Source organism: Juglans microcarpa x Juglans regia, chromosome 5S (genome assembly GCF_004785595.1).
Source record: "Juglans microcarpa x Juglans regia isolate MS1-56 chromosome 5S, Jm3101_v1.0, whole genome shotgun sequence".
NCBI classification, from domain to species: domain Eukaryota; kingdom Viridiplantae; phylum Streptophyta; class Magnoliopsida; order Fagales; family Juglandaceae; genus Juglans; species Juglans microcarpa x Juglans regia.
This window is the reverse complement of record NC_054603.1, coordinates 4,009,008-4,028,957: the sequence shown is the minus strand read 5'-3', so window position 1 is coordinate 4,028,957 and position 19,950 is coordinate 4,009,008. Positions and strand designations below refer to the sequence as shown.

The following is a 19,950-nucleotide window of genomic DNA, read 5'->3' as shown; positions in this document are numbered from 1 at the left end:
AGAAATTACAAAACATTTTCCAACTAATTATCGGCATTGGGCAGTTCCTTAAAACACTATGGAAGTAATAAGCGTAGGTTTAGGACCATTAATTATGTCTGCATTTCTCACTCATATATCTAAATATTATCCATTAATTTCAATTTCATTTTAATATATAACTGATGCTGTTACTCGATCGTCTAGTATATTTACCGTTGGGTGTGCCCCTGATGCAATAATTGCACTTTTTTTTTCTTTCAAACATTTTTAAATATCTTTAAACATTTAAAAATATATACACATATATTAGTAGTTACTTTTTCAGCCATTAAGAAAAAAAATTAAAATGCATGAGCGGTCAAATCCTAAGAGCAAAATGAGGGGGGCAAACTAGCTAGCATTTTTCATATATAAAACATATGAAGACTTTGATCAACATATCTTAAAACTTTGCATGTAAACATCCCAGATCATCATGACCTAGCTAGGTCATGGGTTTGATAATCAAACATATCAGATACTCGATCGAGTGACACAAATTTATAATCGTAAAAAAAAAAAAAAAAAAAAAAAAAAAAAAAAAAAAAAGAGCACATGCGTACCGCGTTATCGTTATGATCACTAGCTAGTACTCCACGTGCAATTATAAACCAACAAGCTAGGGATCGATTGAGTCTAGCTAGTACCCAAAGCACCTGGCCAATTTAATTTATGGAAAATGATAATCTTACAACTGTTTTATAACTATTTTACAACTCTACATGAAATTGAGGCTACGTAGGTGTATTATTATTCATAACTTATACAATTAACTCAAATATTTATTTTAAAAATTCATGTTTTTTGATATTTTGCCTTTTGTTTTCTTTTTTTCCTTTTTTAGATTGGTCCCAACAGTATTTAGTTCTTAGATTATTATGATTATAAAGGGGAAAAAACCATGTCATGGCGCGACGATACTTTCGTGCATATATATACACATATACGCACACACACACATGCACACACATAAATATATATATAAATATTTATATATATATATATATATATATCATATTCATGTCCTTGGTAGTCAATGGTTATGTCACAAAGTGAACAGAGCCTGATGAGGTATATATTCCAAATTAGTGGCCGTGCTGTCCTCTTATCGAGCTAAAACATATATACGACAAAGAAAGATATATATTTGTTATCAAGAATCTCATCATCACAAAGTAGAAAGCTGGAGTTTTGTGGCGAACCTTGTGCATTGTGACTCGTGATCAGTGTGATCGATAGAACCAAAGCATATATAATAGTGAAAGAGATGGAAAGAAACAACCAATTAAGTTGGCGTTGTTGAACAATGACCTGGATTCCAACTTTATTATTTAATTAATTAGTTGAATATATAACTACATAAAATGATATATATATATATATATATCATCCTCTTTATATATATATATATATATAATCATCATGATAATTCAACTTATAATTATGCATTAATTTTGTTCTGATGCCCTTATATTAGTCTTTAATTAATTTAGAGAGACGACGATATTGATCTTAATTCTTAGATATTCAAGTTACTCACCAGATTTCACTGAATTAGTTATTATATGATAAAAGAAATTATTCGAGACAAATTTATTTAAAAATTATTATAGGTCTTTGACCACTCATGAACTTTATATTATATGATGTGCTTAATTAAAACTATTTAGTATGACCAGGAGACCGTCATGTTGATATTCTAGCTAAAGGCAACAACCGCACGTACGTACGCATGCATTATCTCTTTTCTTTTCTTTTTTGAAGCAGAAAATCAAGACCCTGTCGATGATCAACACGGGCGGGCTTTGACCTTGGTTTTGGCAAGAGGTATATATGTGCATGTCCACCTACGTTTAATTAGTAAATCAATTAATCCATTTGATCTTTGTGCGTGAAATTCAACACCATGCACCAAGCGCAGTGTATACATGTTCGATATATTAATGTAGAAAGAAAAGCACTACAAATCAGTGCAAATTATGCTCACTCGGATTCAACTCATCCAAATTATGTCAAAAAACGTTCATGATCATGACGTAATATATAGTACTGGATCGTGCAAGTTTGATGAGTGAATTTGATGTTGCAATATTCGCTTTCTTTTTTAGATACAAGAATAATTATTAGCTACTAGCTAGCTATAGCGCTAGATAGCGGCCTTGAAATATGAACACGTTTTAGTACTCCCATCATATCATAAGATATACATGATATCATCATTAAAACTTAATATTAATTATGTAAACAAATTTAATTAATAATCTTCTCTTAAATATACACTACTAGTACTTTTTGGAGACACATCTGAGCTCGCGCGATATATATACTGCTGATCGAGTTTTACGCGTCTCTTTTTCCACCAAGCGACCTAGTTATTGGATGACAAAAGGCTCCAACGTCTTCTCTGTCTTCCTTTAATTTTCTGCTTATAAATTTCAAGACTTCGATCATGGGTAGCAGATCATGACCAAGTCCATCGATACTCTGACCAAAGTAATTGAGATAAAGCGCACTAAGGAATAAGCTACAGTTTATGCTAAATATTTAACATCTCCCTGATCCCAAAATTATAAAGATGGTCATGTCAAATCTGCTACAACGCACAAGATACTAAAGTACTGCCATGCAGAACAAAAAGGCCGCCGGGAATCCTGATCTCGAGCTAGCGTTCTTAGATATTTACAGTGCATTTCTTAGAAACTTTAGATTTCAATAATTAAATAAAGGGTCATGTAATGTTACAACTTAGAAAGATATGAAGTGAAGTCATCGACTGAGAAGAAGAAATTCTGAATTGTATTATTGTATGCAATCTGGAGTTACAGCTTTGCTTTTATACATGTAAAATACCGAAGGCTATAAAGGTAAAAACATCATAACCAACGTAACTAATTAACAGAATTAGTTATCTAATAGTCCCCCTCAAGATGAATTGTATATATTATGCACATTCATCTTGGACAAAAGAGAAAAGAAAGAATTAAAACCTAATGGTTTAGTTAGGATGTCTGCAACTTGATGAGCTGAAGATACATGTAAAGTTCGAATGATGCCAGCTTGTATTTTCTCTCTTATGATGTGACAATCTAACTCAATATGCTTTGTTCTTTCATGAAACACTGGGTTGGCAGCAATATGTAAAGCAGCTTGGTTATCACAGAACAATAGTGAAGACTTGGAAAGTGTTTGATGCAAGTCTGAAAGAAGAGAAATAATCCAAGTAATTTCACATACTGCACATGCCATGGATCTGTATTCGGCTTCAGCAAATGACCTGGAAAGTGTTTTCTGCTTCTTTGATTTCCAAGACACAAGTGAATCTCCAATGAACACACAGAAACCAGAAACTGATCTTCTTGTGTCAGGGCAGCTAGCCCAATCTGAGTCAGCAAAAGCTTTTAATTGAATGGAAGAGGATGCTGAAAAAAAAAAGTCCTTGTCCTAGAGCTTTTTTAATGTATTTCAAAATTCTCATAGCAGCTTGCATATGTGGCACTCGAGGTTAATCAAGAAACTGGCTTAGATGATGCACAGAAAAGGTAATGTCTGGTCGTGTATTGGTAAGATACAATAATCTTCCAATAAGTTTTCTATAACTTGTGCTATCTTCTATTAATTCCCCATCTTCCTTTCTAAGCTTACAGTGAGTATCCATAGGAAAGTTTACTGGTTTGGAACCAAGTAAACCAGCACTATCTATCAACTCCAAAACATACTTTCTTTGACATATGGAAATGCCTTATTTGCTTCTAGCAATTTCCATACCCAAGAAATACTTGACAGGGCCAAGATCCTTCAATTTAAACTGATCATTAAGAGCAATTTTAATTGATTCTACAGCTGCCATGTTATTGCTAGCTAAAAGTATATCATCTACATATACTAATAAAGCAACAAATTCAGTTCCTTTTTGCCTTGTGAATAAGGAGTAGTCTGACTTGGATTGCTGAAAACCAAGTTGAAGTAGGGCTGCTGTGAATTTGGAATTCCACTGTCTAGAAGCCTGTTTCAGGCCATAGAGTGACTTTTGCAATTTATACACTCTAGTGTCCCCCTTTCGAAGATATCCAGTTGGTAACTTCATGTAAACATCCTCATCTAAGTCTCCATATAGAAATGCATTGTTGACATCAAGATGAATAAGATGCCAACCATGTATTGCAGCCAATGATAAAAAAACATCTTACTGTCACCATTTTTGCAACAAGGGAAAAAGTTTCAAAAAAATAAAGACCCTCTCTTTGAGTATATCCTTTTGCTACTAGCCTTGCCTTATATCTCTCAATTGAACCATTAGCCTTATATTTAATTTTATAAATCCACTTACGACCAATTGAAATTTTATTTGGTGGGAGTTCAGTAAGTGTCCAGGTGTGATTTGATTCTAGAGCAGCTAGTTCAAGGGACATAGCCTCTCTCCAATGAGGATGATGGACAGCTTGATGATAAAATTTGGGTTCTATTTGAGATAAAATGGATACACTAAATGCACGATGTGAGGATGACAATTTTGAGTAAGATATAAAATCAGAAATGTTGTAAGGAGTACTTGCTTGCTTATAGAACATACCTTCAGGAGATGTGTTAGAGGTAGAGGTTGCAAGATGGCAATGATAATTTTGCAAATATCCAGGAGCTTTATGCTGTCGAGTAGATTTTCTCAAGTGAGGAAATTGAGTTTCATCTTGAATATTGAACTGATTTGGTGTGTTTGAAGAAGTAGTATTTGGTGAATCAATGATGGTAGGTTCAAAATGAGATACTGTTTCAAGCTGAGGTGTGGGCTGTCTATTTGTAGTAGATATTGTTTCTGGAATGTATTTGGGTATCACAACTTGAGATGGAGCAGGAGAGGATTTAAGATCAGAAGAAAATGGAAAAACTATTTCATGAAACCAACATCTCCAGAAATAATGAATGAATTTGACTCGAGATCAAACAATTTATATCCTTTTATGCCAAAAGGATATCCTATGAATATACATTTTTTAGCTCTAGAGTCAAACTTGGATCTGTTTTGAGTAAGAGTTGAAGCATAACATAATGAACCAAAAACTTTCAAGTTTGTATATGAAGGAATGTTTCCATATAAAACTTCATGAGGTGACTGATTATTTAGAAGAGGAGAATGAATCCTATTTATTATATATGTGGCTGTGAGTATACATTCACCCCAGAAATTCAAAGGCGCATTTGATTGAAACCTCAAAGCTCTAGCTACATTGAGAAGATGTTGGTGTTTGCGTTCTACTATGGAATTTTGTTGTGGTGTTTCCACACAAGATTTTTTATGGACAATACCTTTTGAAGAGAAGAAATCTAACATATTAAACTCCGGACCATTATCAGTTCTTACACACTGAATTTTTGCTTTAAACTGTGTAAAAACCAGACTATAAAAGGAATTGAAAATATTCCTCACATCTGATTTAGACTTCATGGGATAAACCCATCTTGATCTTGAATGATCATCAACTATTGTTAGAAAGTATCTAAATCCATCATGGGTAGGAACTGAAAAAGGTCCCCATATATCACAATGCAGTAATTGAAAAGGAGAGCTAGCATTGTAATTATGAGTATGAAATGACAATCTTTTCTATTTTGCTAAGGGACATACAGAACAATGATTTGTATGTACCTCTTTATTTGGAAAAGAAATATCTGGAATTGATCTAGAAAGAACTTGCAATCTAGCTAAGGATGGGTGGCCAAGTCTACAATGCCAGAGATGGAATTTTAAATTTATTACAGAATTGGTATTTGAGAAGGTAGAAAAACTGTCAATAGCATTAGCTTGTGGTTGTTGCAGTAGATATAGACCAGCAACTCTTCTACCCTTCCCAATCATCCTCCAAGGGGTAAGGCCCTGAATATAGCAATCATTAGATGTAAAAATAAAACAACATTTCTGATTGGAGGTTAGTTTGCTAACAGAAATTAGATTATATGAGAAAGATGGCACACATAGCACATCTTTTAGAATTAACTGATCAGATATTTGTACACTTCCAATATGTGTAACTGGAACATTTTCACCATTTGGAAGTTGCACAAGGGAATTGAGTTTCTGAGAAATGTTTGTAAAACAATCAACTGAATGGATTATGTGGTCTGTGGCACCTGTATCGATGATCCAGGTGTTTGGAATTGAAATGTTTGGCATGTTTACATTAAAAACCAAGCTGGAAACAGATTTATGGGATGAATTTATACATGCCGAAGATGATAACATGTTTGGAATGGAAGAGATCATTGCTGCTTGGTGACTATCCTGAGATGGTTGTTTGTTGTGGATTAAAGCAAGTAATTGCTGACATTCTTCTTGAGAGAAAGGCAGTGAATTTGTGGATTCAAAAGAATTACTCGCAGATTGAGCCATGACTTGATTGGCTGTGAAAAATTTCCCTTTTTGTTGTCTATAGTTGGGAGGATACCCATGGATCTTGTAGCATTTATCAATCGTATGGTTGGTCATCCCACAGTGAGTACACAACAACTTTTCTTTTCTTCCTTGCTGCCTCCCAAAATTCTGTCTAGGATTTTCTGCTTTCTTACTCAAGAATGCTGTTGTTTCAACATTAGATGAACGTGTAGATCCAACTTCTTGTTGTTTCTCCTCTTGGATAATCATAGAAAATACTTTGGTAATTGGTGGAAGTGGATCTATAAGCAAAATCTGTCCTCTAATGTGAAAGAAATTTTCATTCAATCCCATAAGGAACTGAATGACATGTTGTCTATGTTGATATTCTAAAAAAAATTTGACAGCACCACAACTGCAAGATTTTAATGCTCCACACGTACAATTGGGAATCTGATTGTAGTTAAGTAGTTCATCCCATAAGCACTTAAATCTTCGATAGTAAGCACTTACAGATAACTGATCTTGTGACAATGAAGCAAGATCCTTCTGTAGTTGAAAAATTCTAGGCCAGTTCCCATGAGAAAATTGATTCTCTAATTCTTCCCACATTTCTTTTGCAGTTGTTGCATATATAATTGTTCCTACAATGTCCTTCGAGATAGAGTTCAAAATCCAAGACAGTATCATGTTGTTGCATCGCTCCCATGATTCATACAAAGGATCAGAATTAGCTGGCTATTGTATAACTCCACTGATGAACCCCATCTTGTTCTTTGCCTTCAAAGCAATTTGCATTGATCTACACCATGTGTGGTAATTATCCCCAGTGAGGACTTGAGAAACCAACACAGAACCAGTCGAATCTCCATTCTGCAGATGGTAGGGATCCGCTAGTTGATCACGCGTGTGAACAGAATTAGAGTTTGGCACATCAGCCATCGCAGCGAGAGAAAAAAGATGGAACCCTAGAGTTTCATCTGTGATACCATGTTACAACTTAGAAAGATATGAAGTGAAATCATCGACTGAGAAGAAGAAATTCTGAATTATTTTATTGTATGCAATCTGGAGTTACAGCTTTGCTTTTATACATGTAAAATACTGAAGGCTATAAAGATAAAAACATCATAACCAACGTAACTAATTAACAGAATTAGTTATCTAATATGTAATGCTACTGATGATCACAAACTCAATAATGTATATATATCAAGATCATAAACTCAATTTCCAACGACTATGATTTCTCAAAATATGAACATCATGATTATGAATTAATTGATTTCTTTGCAGGACTAGTTTTGGACAATCTTTAATAAATTAGCTGCTAGATTTATAGAAATCCTAGGTAGCTGTATATCTGGCCAAGACAAGGTACGTAGCTAGCAAAAGTGCAAGATGACGGGTGCGATGAGCATTTTTCATGTGTTATGTGAGAGAAAAGTTACAACCGAAAAGATCAACTCTCTCTTTCCACGTGCCAAGAGCATACGGTACATATATATATATATATATATATATATATATATATATATTTATACATATGATGAGTACAACTAAAGAATATAATAACATTTCTCTGACCATTTCTGATGGGGACGATCAGCCCCTGGGTGGGTGTTTCTGTTTGAGTGGTGCGTTGTCTGACTTTAATGAAGCACATGTCGACAATATTACATGCATGGAACTGACTGTGTGCATGAAGTTCTCGATCGATTGGCTGCATATCGGATTTTGATACATCTCATTTTAAGTGCCGGATCGAATATATATGCAACATTTGATGATCTTATTACTGAACTAAACGTTGACACAAATAGCACAAGCAGCTTTTTGTCTGCTTTTTCTAGCTTTTGAGTGGCCTGCCCTGCTATATATATATATATATATATATATATATATGTACATGAGAGTTATATATGATCAACTTCATGATCATGACCTTGGGACTGCAGATCGATCAGGAGTGACAGATTATCATTGGAAATTGATTATATTGCTGTCATGAACATATACCTGAATCCCATATATATGCATCAAAGAAAGTCGTAAGTACAGTACTACTACTGAAACCACTTATGTAGTACTTGATGATCATTAGACCCTTCTTTTGTTTTTTTTTTTTTCACCTGAATCCAGAGAATGTTCTTCAAATTTTTTACTATATATAAAAGCATATTAACAAAACTTCGATAATATATATATATATATATATATATATGCTCTCAAAACTTCCACTGGTACTCTCGAATATAATGGCTTGAAAATGCATGGGTTTTCTATTACCATGATCTATTAATATCTAATTCAAATTGCTATGGAGACCAGTACACTAATTAAGGTCTATCTAAAATATATATTAATTAATTACCACCTCGAAGACGTCATTATTTTTCATTATCCCGCTTGAAGAAGATCATCCCTCCAGCACTTGACAAAAGCAAAATGGAGCTATTGGCATGCACTGTAATCCTAATTTGACCGGGTCAGAGTTATCACAATTGACTAGTAACCAAGCCTATAGCAATTCGGATCGTGTATATATATATATATAAAGGTACACTTTTGTTGCAAAAGATTAACCTTTGACAAGTACTGCAACGACCATTAAATCTTAACACTATCATAACGCATTCTGACTCCTTTACTTAAAAGATAAGTTTTTCTTTTTTTTAGAGTAATGTTAAAGAGAAGTCATTGTAGCTGTGCACACTTTGCACTCACTGCATGGCTGCTTCTAGTTAATTGTTCCCAACACTCATTTGGGGAGATGTGTAGTCTAGATGATACCACATCATGTGTGCAAAACAGATATTCTCAATAGTAACTTCTATCTATATTTATTCTTTTTTTTACCTCCCATTCAGGTTACCTATATTGAAACATTTCCTACATTTTCGTGGAATATAATATTTCCTTGTCCTTCCACATCCACAACATTCTTATTGCAGCTACAGATATGAAACCCACCCCAACGTCTTATCAGATCAACCCAACTAATTAAAAAAAAATAATAGTACGTACAGGCTTACTGTCGGGTAAGAGCAGTACTTATTTCTTGATCTTGATCTTTTTTCCCCTTAGCATATATTTTTAACTACGTACGCAGCGATCGAAGAGATCATAGGTATATCATGATCATGTTTAGCCTGATAACCCAGTGCGTGCCTTCGTGGAACGTCCACAGTTCAACTTCCACCAATAAGATCATGATCATGTAAATCACTAGTGTTTTTTCTCTCTTAAAACTACCTTTATCTTTTGCCCTTAATTTCCCCGACGTACCAACTAACTCCAACAAGCCACTAATTAATTAACTGATCTCGCCGGAAGAATGGACTGACCTAATTTTTTTTTCCTCCCCCGGCCAGCTTTTATTTTTCTGAGTTTGCGGGGGTGGGAGAACTGAATGGCGACAATCATGACCTAAAGAAAATCAAAACAGTGCATAACAGTCAAAAGGAGAAAAAGAAAGTTAAATGGAGGAAAAGTGGGTGATCATCCAGAGTGGTCCTTTTTTTTATTATTATTATGGGCGATTATAAGAGTGGTCGGCCTCGTCCATGAATTAATGCTTCTCGACTTTTGAGTTGTTTTCATTTCTAAGAAAAATGTCGCTTTTGACAGAGAATGTCATGATCGATCTGCACTTTATACGTACGTATAGATCACTGATATATGTCAAGTTCACAAACTGGTCTGAGATCGAAGTATCATGCATGTACATGACAGAAGTACGTACCTAAGAAGCGTTAATATTGTTAATGCTGATCATCTAATAATCATCTAAGATTTCAACTTCATCAGTTATATATGTATATATATATATATATATATAATATTCTAAGTTTAGTTATTTAAATTATATATAATATTCTAAGATTGCCTATAGTATAGGATAAATCAAGTCTTCTAAATTATACAAGGCCTGGAATATCTAAGGAGTTTGGATATATAAAATCAGCCTTGACATGATGATATGCCGATCGAGGAGTCATTAATTACTAAAGTATATATATGAAGGTTGAGTAAAGTAAAACAGCTAATTAGAGGTGGGTAGGAGTGGTGGCCTGAGGTAGTTGAGAAGAAAAAGGAAAGAGGAGATTTTTTTTTTTTTTTTTATAACAAAACCACGAACTTCATTAATCAACAAAAAAAGGATTACAGACATAAATCAAACCTTAAGGTTTGAGAAGTCATTAATCCATATAGAAAAATATCGTAAAATTAATAATTCTATTTAAAGGCCATTATCTATGTGTCATAATTTAATTTAAAAGATAAATTTTAAAATTTAAATCTTATAAATCAAATTATGTTATGTGAATGATGCCTACTGTAAATGCCTTTAAATAGTTTTACTACTTTCCTGAGCGGTGGGAATTTAATCATGTTTTGGAGATGGAAAGAAGATCGAAAGATCTAATAACTTTAGTGTCATTGGTCATGTTTAACCAATTGTATATGTTGACAACTTGTACGTAATATTATTCCTGCAGCCTTCCAAGCTGATCACAACTTTCCACTCTTTTTCCCGGCCCTGCATTCACGCGGATAAAGTTGCCAGCCGGCCTCTAAAAACGAATTAGTATCCCACCTATATATATTGCCCATGCATTATTGGACTGTTCAAAGTCATGGTGTGAATTTCAAATTCGCGTACAAAATTAAACTCAATGCTACCTAACCAAAGTACTATATATATATATATATATAAGTAATTATAAAAGTAATTAATGACTTTTCTATTTTACATATTTTTTTATAGAGTAATGCCACATACAGTTGTAGAGTGTGCAAGTACCATACAGTCATTTTGAAACAAAAGTAGGGTCTATTATTAAAAAATTAATTTTTTTCATGTGAATCTCATATTTACTTACTTTTTTTTTCAAAATAATTACGCAACACTTGCAAATTCCATGACTACAAATATCATTTCTCTTTTCTATAACTATAAGAGATGGATAATAGCTAGTATATATGTAGATTGTAGACCTCATAGTCTAGCTATTCTTTATTTGAAATCGCATATTTATACATTAAATACTGTGGGATTCAGTACTGAGGTCTATAATATTCATGCACAAGCAACATTAAATATTTAATTGATCGGGGCGTGGGATATTAGGTCCCAGCCTATAATTAATATCTCTTTAAATATTTTCTATAGTTAGGAAAGATAGATATAGAATTACAGTAACCTACAATATTTAATGTTATCCGTGTAGCTCACCATTAGATACTTGGTATTCACATTCTCTCTCTCACTTATCGACGTAAAATAATCTTTGATCGGTTACTAAGGTCAAGGTGGTCTAAAGTAAGGAAAGGCTTCAAATGAGTTCTCCTTTTATCAATAAAACTAGCTAGATTACTCTGTGAAAGAGAGACTAGAGGCTAAAATCTCTTTTCCGTTTTGGTAGGGGAAAACAGAAAATTCATTCATCAAAACAAAAACTGTAAACATGACCGCCGATCGATATACATGAAGGAAATATTATAAAGGGTGGACGGCCCTTTCCTCATGCTTCCAACAGCTCGCTCCATTAATCACAACCTTGCAAAAGGAAGGGAGAACCACAAGGGTGAGCAACCTCATGCTTCTTTATATAAACATACCAAATGATGACTCAGATCAGCAAGAACTAGAAGCAGGAGCTAGTCTATAAGGCAAATACATATACCTAAAAAACACATAATGAAACATATTTGTCATCTACATATATATAATTATTGAAGACACAAAGAGATCACACAAACTGATGTGACATTGTTCAACGTCAGTTAAATTTTTATTTTCTTTTGTTTTTTCCCTCACTTTCCCCATCCCCATCCCCCCACATTTTCCTTTCATTTCCTTTCCTAGATATCTCTTTCTCAAAAATGGTCCCCTTCTCGTGCATAAACTGAAGATCTTCATGGCATCTTGAATCAGGCCATCTTTGCAAAGACCACCCTTTCCTTCCCAAGGTTTCTCTTTCTCAGAAATCGAGCATGGCCACGGCATCCTCGAAACTTTTTTCCTTGTTGAAACCACCACCACCAGGTCTCTCTATCCCTTTGGTTGTTGAAAAATTGAAAGGAAATGAAAGGAAGTTGCCAAATCTCTCTCTCTCTCTGTTTGGTTGTTGAAAAAATGAAAGGAAAATTGTGGTTGTTTTTTGTTTGGTTGCTGAGAAGATGAAATGAAAATCATGGTGGTTCTCTGTTTGGTTGTGAAGAAAATAAAATTGCAACTTGTTCTATGTTTGGTTGATGAGAAAATGAAAGAAATTGTAAAGAAAAAGCATTGAAAGGGAGGGGAAGGGGGAAACAGTTGGAAGAAAACGGTGTGTAACTGGCAGCGACGACGTCGACTTTTTGCTGGGGACGGGGACGTGGGTTTGCAATGAGGAAGATAGGGGAAGGGGGATTGGGGTTCAAGGGAGGGAGAAAAATTGAGGGAAAAAAAATACATATAGTGGGATCCCTTTTGTGGGATCCCTTTGTGACTCTAGCAATACTCATATATATATAAATACATTACTTCTGAATTCTGGTCTACATAGTCGTAGCAGTAGCACCTTCAACTAATGTTTCAGGTACCGTTTTGAGATAGTCTATATATAATAAATTTATTATATATGTATAAATTATATTTTAAAATAACATCAATGCAAGTTTTAAAAAGTTAAAACACATATTTATAAACTCAATAATACTTCTAAGTTCTCAATCTAACTATTTAAAAAAATAATTACCCATCTTCATCATGAAAATGGAAGTAGGGATTTGATTTTCAGTCCTCGAGAAAAGGGGATCAAAAAAAGTAAAGAAAATAATCTTCAGATGTGAGAATTGGAGTGAAAATTATGAAAAATTCAAAATTTTTACATTGATTACAAAAAAAAAATTTTTGACCGGTACACCGAAACCGGCTAGTATTGACCGAAACGCACTGGTACGACCAGTATTTGACCCGGTACGAAACACATATATTTCTTATACCGGTCACTACCCCGGTACAATAAATACCAGTCGTACCAACCGGTACGGTACGAAATTCAAAACCTTGCCCTCAACACATCTTACACTACAACAAATAGTAGTTTTTGGGACAAAAAATTTTCCCGAGAATACTATTTATTAGCAAATAATTACGTTTTGCCATCAAATTCAAGTGGTCAGAAAATTCTTGCTGCAAATAATTATATTGGACCATTTTATTTGTCATGAGTTACAATTTATGAAAATTAAAGACTTTTTCCCACAAAATTAAGATCATCAGAAAAAAGTTTGCAGATAATATTTTTTGCAGTAATATATGAATTCGTTAGTGATGGAATTGGTTGGTGACAAAAAATTTACAGTTCCTGCAAATACTATTTGGTAGCAAATAATTATGTTTTGCTACGAAATTCCCGTGGTCAGAAAATTATCGCCGCAAATAATTATATTGGACCATTTTATTTGTCACAAGTTATCATCTGTGAAAATTAAAGACTTTTTTCCCACAAAATTAAGATATTCAGAAAAAAAATTTGCTGATAATTTTTTTTTTACGGTGACATGCATTCATTAGTGATGAATTGGTTGGTGACAAAAAATTTACATGACCCGCATATATTTCTTCTCACTTCAAACTTCCCTCTTGTATATTTCTTCTCATTTCAAACTTCCCACTCAACAGACCGAGCCACTCTCATAATCTCCCTCTTCCACAAGTGATAATTTTTTTCCCTTCATCCTCATTAGTGTTACGATTTCATAGGTCCCCAAAATCTCCTCGTTGACGGCTGTCTCAACCGAGCTTGTGGGTCATGAGATTGTGGTCATCATTGAGGCTTTCTCACCGGGAGAGCTAAACCGCGGCATCCCTCTGCCACCACATCATGTGCATCCACCGTTAAGTGTCGTCATTAGTGGCCCTCATCGACGCCGATAAGATTTTTCCTCAACCCCTCTCACTCTCTGATCTGATTTCACACTCACACATGCACACACAGGCCCTCACTTCTTCTCTGTTTGCCCACTCTCAGATCTCTAATTTCTCTCTCTCTCTCTCTGACTAATTGGTGTGATTGGGGGTATTTTTTGATGTACGACAGCGTGTGGGTATTGAGTTTATGGTCGTCATTGGGTTCTCCTCACTGGAAGTGTAGGCCGGTGGTAAGTTTTCTCAGTCACTCTCCCTCTTACTCATGCACACTGTGAGGCTCTAACATCACTCTGTTTAAATGCACACACACTCAAATTTCTCTTCTTCATTTCTTTGTTTTCACATGAGGAGATTTTTGTGTGATTGGTATACTAGAGTTGGAGGAGATTTTCATCACTAGACCGCATGGCACGCTCGTGAAACCAACCAATCCCCACATCAGGTTTAGGTATGGAAAATTTGTTTTGCTATGCATTTTATGCAATTTTATTTGGGGATGTATATATAGCTGTAATTGCTGGAGATTTATGACAGTGTTATTAATTGGATTAAAAGTTTGTGCAATGGTTGTTGGTTATTGAATTTCTGTAATTGGTATTCTGTTATTGGATTAAATTGTACATTAACTTGTAATGTGTTGACTGTTTTGAGGGAGATTTGGATTGTTGTGTGGCAGATGGAGTTGATTTGGTGGTTGTACAGGAAGGAATTAGGTGGTTGTCTAGGTTGTTATTGGCTGCTTGTATTTTGGGTGGTTTGTGTTGGACATGCGGTAAGTTGTGTGGATGTTTGGAGTTAATGAGTTGGCTGTTTTTGGGGTATATGTGGGTTGTCGAGTTAACGAGTGGTCGGGTTTATATACTAGTTGTTGAGGTTTTAACTGGTCTTGGATTTTGGAGTCTTTGGATATATTGTTAGAATGTGAGATTTTTAGTTTGGCTTACTCTTTTCAATTCCCTAATATCTATTTAGTTTTAGTTTAAATTTTACAGTGTAATTTTTAGATTTTTAGCTTACAATCATTTGGTTTTGGGTAATTTATTTCCAGCATGTTTAACTTTGATGTAGTTAGTTTTCTTGCTCCTTTAAGCTTCTGTTTTGTCAACTATCTTCTAATTTAGTTTAGCTCTTGGCTTAGTTTTATTAATCTCGTAGTTCTATTGCATATTAGATTGATTAAAGGTTAATTAGGACTTAATTGTTACTATGGCATAATATTTAGCTTATAAATTCAGACATTTTTTTTTTATATTGCTTCACACTGATTAACTTCCCTTCATATTTTTGAGATTGAACCCTACCCATAAACTGGAGATTGTAGGGAAATTTTAATCTTTGGTTTTAATGGTTGCTAGTCTATTGGTTTTTCCTCTTGTTTGGTTTTAGATGCTAATTTGTACATGTTTATGCCTTGTATATTAGCCCATCTTTTATACTCCTACCTTTGATGTTGGACGGTCAATGTCAATTGGACATCAAATTAAAGCTAGTTTTGATGTTTTACATCTATTGTTGTTAATTTTTTTTAATTAAAATGGTCTAGTTTTTTTGTGTAAGGGCTGCTACAGTCGGTAGCTACCAATCAAAGTGGGAACATGAGAGGGATCAAGGTGGGCCAAGTGAGTAATCAAGGTACTTCATTAATCTGATTTGTGTTCGGAGTAGTTTTTTTTCAATTTTTTGTCATCTCTAATTTGTAGGTCTAGAGATTCCCACGTATGTATACTTAGTCAATGTAGTCAAATGCAGTTGCAAGTTTTTCTAATTTTACTTTTATGCACTTCTAAGCTTTTCTAGTAGAAATTTTTTGTACTTGTAAAATGCACTTGTAAGCTTAACTTTATTGGATGTAGTTTGGATGTCTTGTGGCAGAAAACTATTAGGTGAACTGTGTTTGTTAGGCTAGTGTTTCAGGCTAACTCAGATCTACTTAGTGTTATACTTACTGCTTCTGTGGGATTCCTTTGTTTTCAGCTCTATTCAAGTGCATTTGGTTTTCTTACTTGAAGTTTTTCCTTTTGCTCTTTTACATATTCAGTGCATTTTTCCATGGTTTAGTACTTGTGCTTATGAGTTTTATTTTTCCTTTCTTTTCAAACTACCAGGAAATTGTTGTTTGTAAATACTAGTATTTTTTAATCTATGACCTTAGTGTATTGGTAATATATTATTCACATTTTTTGTATTTTAGGTATAAGGTTTTTATACAGTTTTACTAGTATTTTTTTTATTTCATAAAATACTATTTTCGACCACCATAAATCGCCAGAAATTTTCTTTTCCCAAATGCGTATTTCCCACAATTTCCACTGCAGCAAATAAGTATTTTCGACCCCATTAGCCATGGTTGGCACACTTTTTGCCATGAAAGTTTGCACTTTTTGTGAGGAAAAAAAATCGTCGAAAATAAGAGTATTTCTAACATATATTTCACTTGTAGCTTTAAGTACTATAAGTTGCTGTGTATTTCTAAGGAGTCAACTACGAGTAGAAATGACGGGAAAAAGTTATTTTAGACAAAAATATGAATTAATTGCAACAAAATCACTCGTGGGAAAAGGTTAATTTGTTGTAATTTTATTTTGATTCTTTACTCCTAGACCATTCAGCAAGCAAGGTATAACGTGGTAAAAAGACATGGATTGTTACTTGCTGAATGAGTCCTTTCAATAGTAAGTCGAGAAGACATATATACGTTCCACACTGCTAACATATACATATAACAAAAATTAACTCCTAAGGAAACAAAATCTAATTAAAATTTTAATTCTAATTACTTCTTTTTTTCAATATGACACGTCAATTTTGGTGGCCATGAATGCCTAATATGGTAGAGATTGTGAGACAATAAAGGTTAGCAGTAATTGCAATTAATATACAACTACGATGCATGATCAGTTAGATCCAAAGCTATCTATCTATATATGATTCTTCAAAACGAATTTAAGTGGCGTAGCATTGGGTGCACTGCTTACTGCTTAGGCTACGTACCTAATTAATAATTATAGCTACAATCACAAAATATTCCTATATCATGCATCGATATTCGTATCCAAGCTGCTGACTATTATACCCTTGAGCACATCAAAGAGATATGAGAGTGGTAGTTGTAAGTGTATAAACACGAATAATTATTTTGAAAAAATTAAATAAATATAAAATTTATATGAAAAAATAATATTTTTTTAATAATAAATTACACTCTTTTCAAAGTGACTGCATAGTACTTATGCATTTCACGATTACATGTAGCATTACTCTATATAAAAACCCCCAAATTAAAGTACTATGAAGTATATATTCCTGATCATGTGGCTGCCATATGTACCACACGATTTAAGATCGATGATCTTGCGAACCAAATAATTTAAAGCATAAAGATACACGAGATTCATCATAGTCAAGAAATCCAAGCTCTCATCAATTAAATAGCCCTTAATTAGATATATATATATATATATATATATACTAAAAAAAATCCATGTTCATCCAAAGGTACATATATATATATCCAAAGGTACATATATATATATATATGATATATACACGTATAAATCCAATTTTTAGGAGAGAAAACAACTCATTTGTCAATATTTAGGCAAGCTAGTAGTAGTAGCTTATTTGGCTAAAATTGGGAAATTGGTTGCTTGCTTGAAGATTCTATGCTTATTTAGCTTATGTTTGGGTAGTAAGATAATCTCAAATGATCTGTAAATAGTAATAATAAAATATTAAATAATAATAAAAAGTACGTGAAAATAATGATAAAATATAGAATAATAGTGGAGTGATCTGACATCTACATTATATTTTTCATGTATGTGTTTAATTAACTTGGGTAATGTCAGTTTTAATACAATTAAATTTATAATTCAATTCTTTTAAAAATAATACAATTAACTAAAGTTCTAAAAAAATTAAAAAAATAAAGGAAAAGCAAAAGAGTTGTAGGAAATATTTTAGAAGGACTTTATTAAAAAGATTTTGGTGTTAGTTTATGAATTTTCATTTGAATTTTTTTGTTAACATTTTATTAAGCTTTTTTTTACATTGAATTTTTAGGTAAATTTTTCTATTTATTCGTTTTCATCCAAATTAATGGAATTATTTAATGAATGGGATAAACGATAAAATAATAATAATAATAATATTTAGAATAAAGTAATTCAAGGACTTTATTTTTTTATTTAAGGTAAAACCAGCATCTGTCGACACCCACTCCGTCCTCTAATCGGCCACGAAAAAATCTGTACTGTAAAGCAGACCCAAGAAAATCCCAAACCCCTCCAAGAATGAAGGAACAAGAAAACCCCCATACCCATTACTGGGGCGAGACCCCTGAAGAAGAATACCTCAATCTCCAAGGAATCCAAGCTTCCAAATCGTTCTACACCTCTCCCAGAGGCCTTAAGCTTTTCACCAGGTCATGGCTTCCGCTCTCCACCTCCTCCTCCCCTCCTCGTGGCCTAATCTGCATGGTCCATGGCTACGGCAACGACATCAGCTGGACCTTCCAGGCTACCCCTATCTTCCTTGCCCAAAACGGTTTCGCCTGCTTCGCTCTTGACCTCGAAGGCCATGGCCAATCTCAAGGTCTCAGGGCTTTTGTACCCAATGTTGATCTTGTTGTTAAAGACTGTCTCTCGTTCTTCAATTTTGTCAAACAGGAGACTCGGTTTCGCGGGCTGCCTTCTTTTCTCTTCGGCGAATCGATGGGCGGTGCAATTTGCCTGCTGATCCATTTCGCTGATCCGAAGGGGTTTGATGGTGCTGTTTTGGTTGCACCCATGTGTAAGATCTCTGAGACCGTCAGCCCAAAGTGGCCGATTCCCCAGGTTCTCTCATTTGTTGCCAGATTCTTACCCACATTGCCAATTGTTCCGACGGGGGATCTTTTGGCCAACTCTGTAAAGGTTGATGAGAAGAAGATCATAGCAGTGATGAATCCAATGAGGTACAAGGGGAAACCGAGATTGGGGACGGTGGTGGAGCTATTGAGGGTCACCGATTATTTGAGTAGAAGGCTGAACGAAGTGAGTCTTCCATTTATTGTAGTGCATGGGAGTGCGGATTATGTCACAGATCCGAATGTGAGCAGAGCTTTGTACGAAGAAGCGAAGAGTGAAGACAAGACCATAAAGATTTATGAAGGGATGATGCATTCTTTGTTGTTTGGCGAAACAGACGAGAATATCGAAGTTGTTCGCAATGATATTCTGATATGGTTGAACGATAGGTGCAAAGGAAGAGCTGAATAAAAATTGTAATGTCAAAACTTCTCCCATTCGATCATTCATCATTGGGTCTAAATTGTCGTTTTCATAAATTAAATATTCATGTCAATTGTATAATCTATTCATACGCTTGTAAGCCCGCATTGTGACCCTGATAATGTTTGTTGAAATTCTTCAAATTAGAAGCTTTACTGTTACATGGCAGATAGTTTGTGCATGCATCTCAACAACTGTTGGTCAAAATCTGTCCTAATTTGCATGCCTACATGAACCATCGATAAGATAATTAGACAGCATCTCAATTTTCTTCATGACTTGTGTTCCAACAAGACCAAGTGGTTAGTTTTGCTTCCATCTCTACTCTCGTGCACATAACTTCTTTAATCACAATACTTCAGGTAGGCAGA

At 34.2% G+C, this 19,950-nt stretch overlaps 1 protein-coding gene across 1 annotated transcript; it reads left to right on the top strand.

The window, feature by feature from the left end:
* The first annotated feature begins 18,513 nt into the window (after positions 1–18,513).
* On the top strand, positions 18,514–19,652 carry LOC121266791 (caffeoylshikimate esterase). The gene is given in 1 exon segment (XM_041170614.1): positions 18,514–19,652. A coding segment is annotated over 1 exon segment (975 nt). The 5' UTR covers positions 18,514–18,601; the 3' UTR covers positions 19,577–19,652.
* The last annotated feature ends 298 nt before the right edge of the window (positions 19,653–19,950 follow it).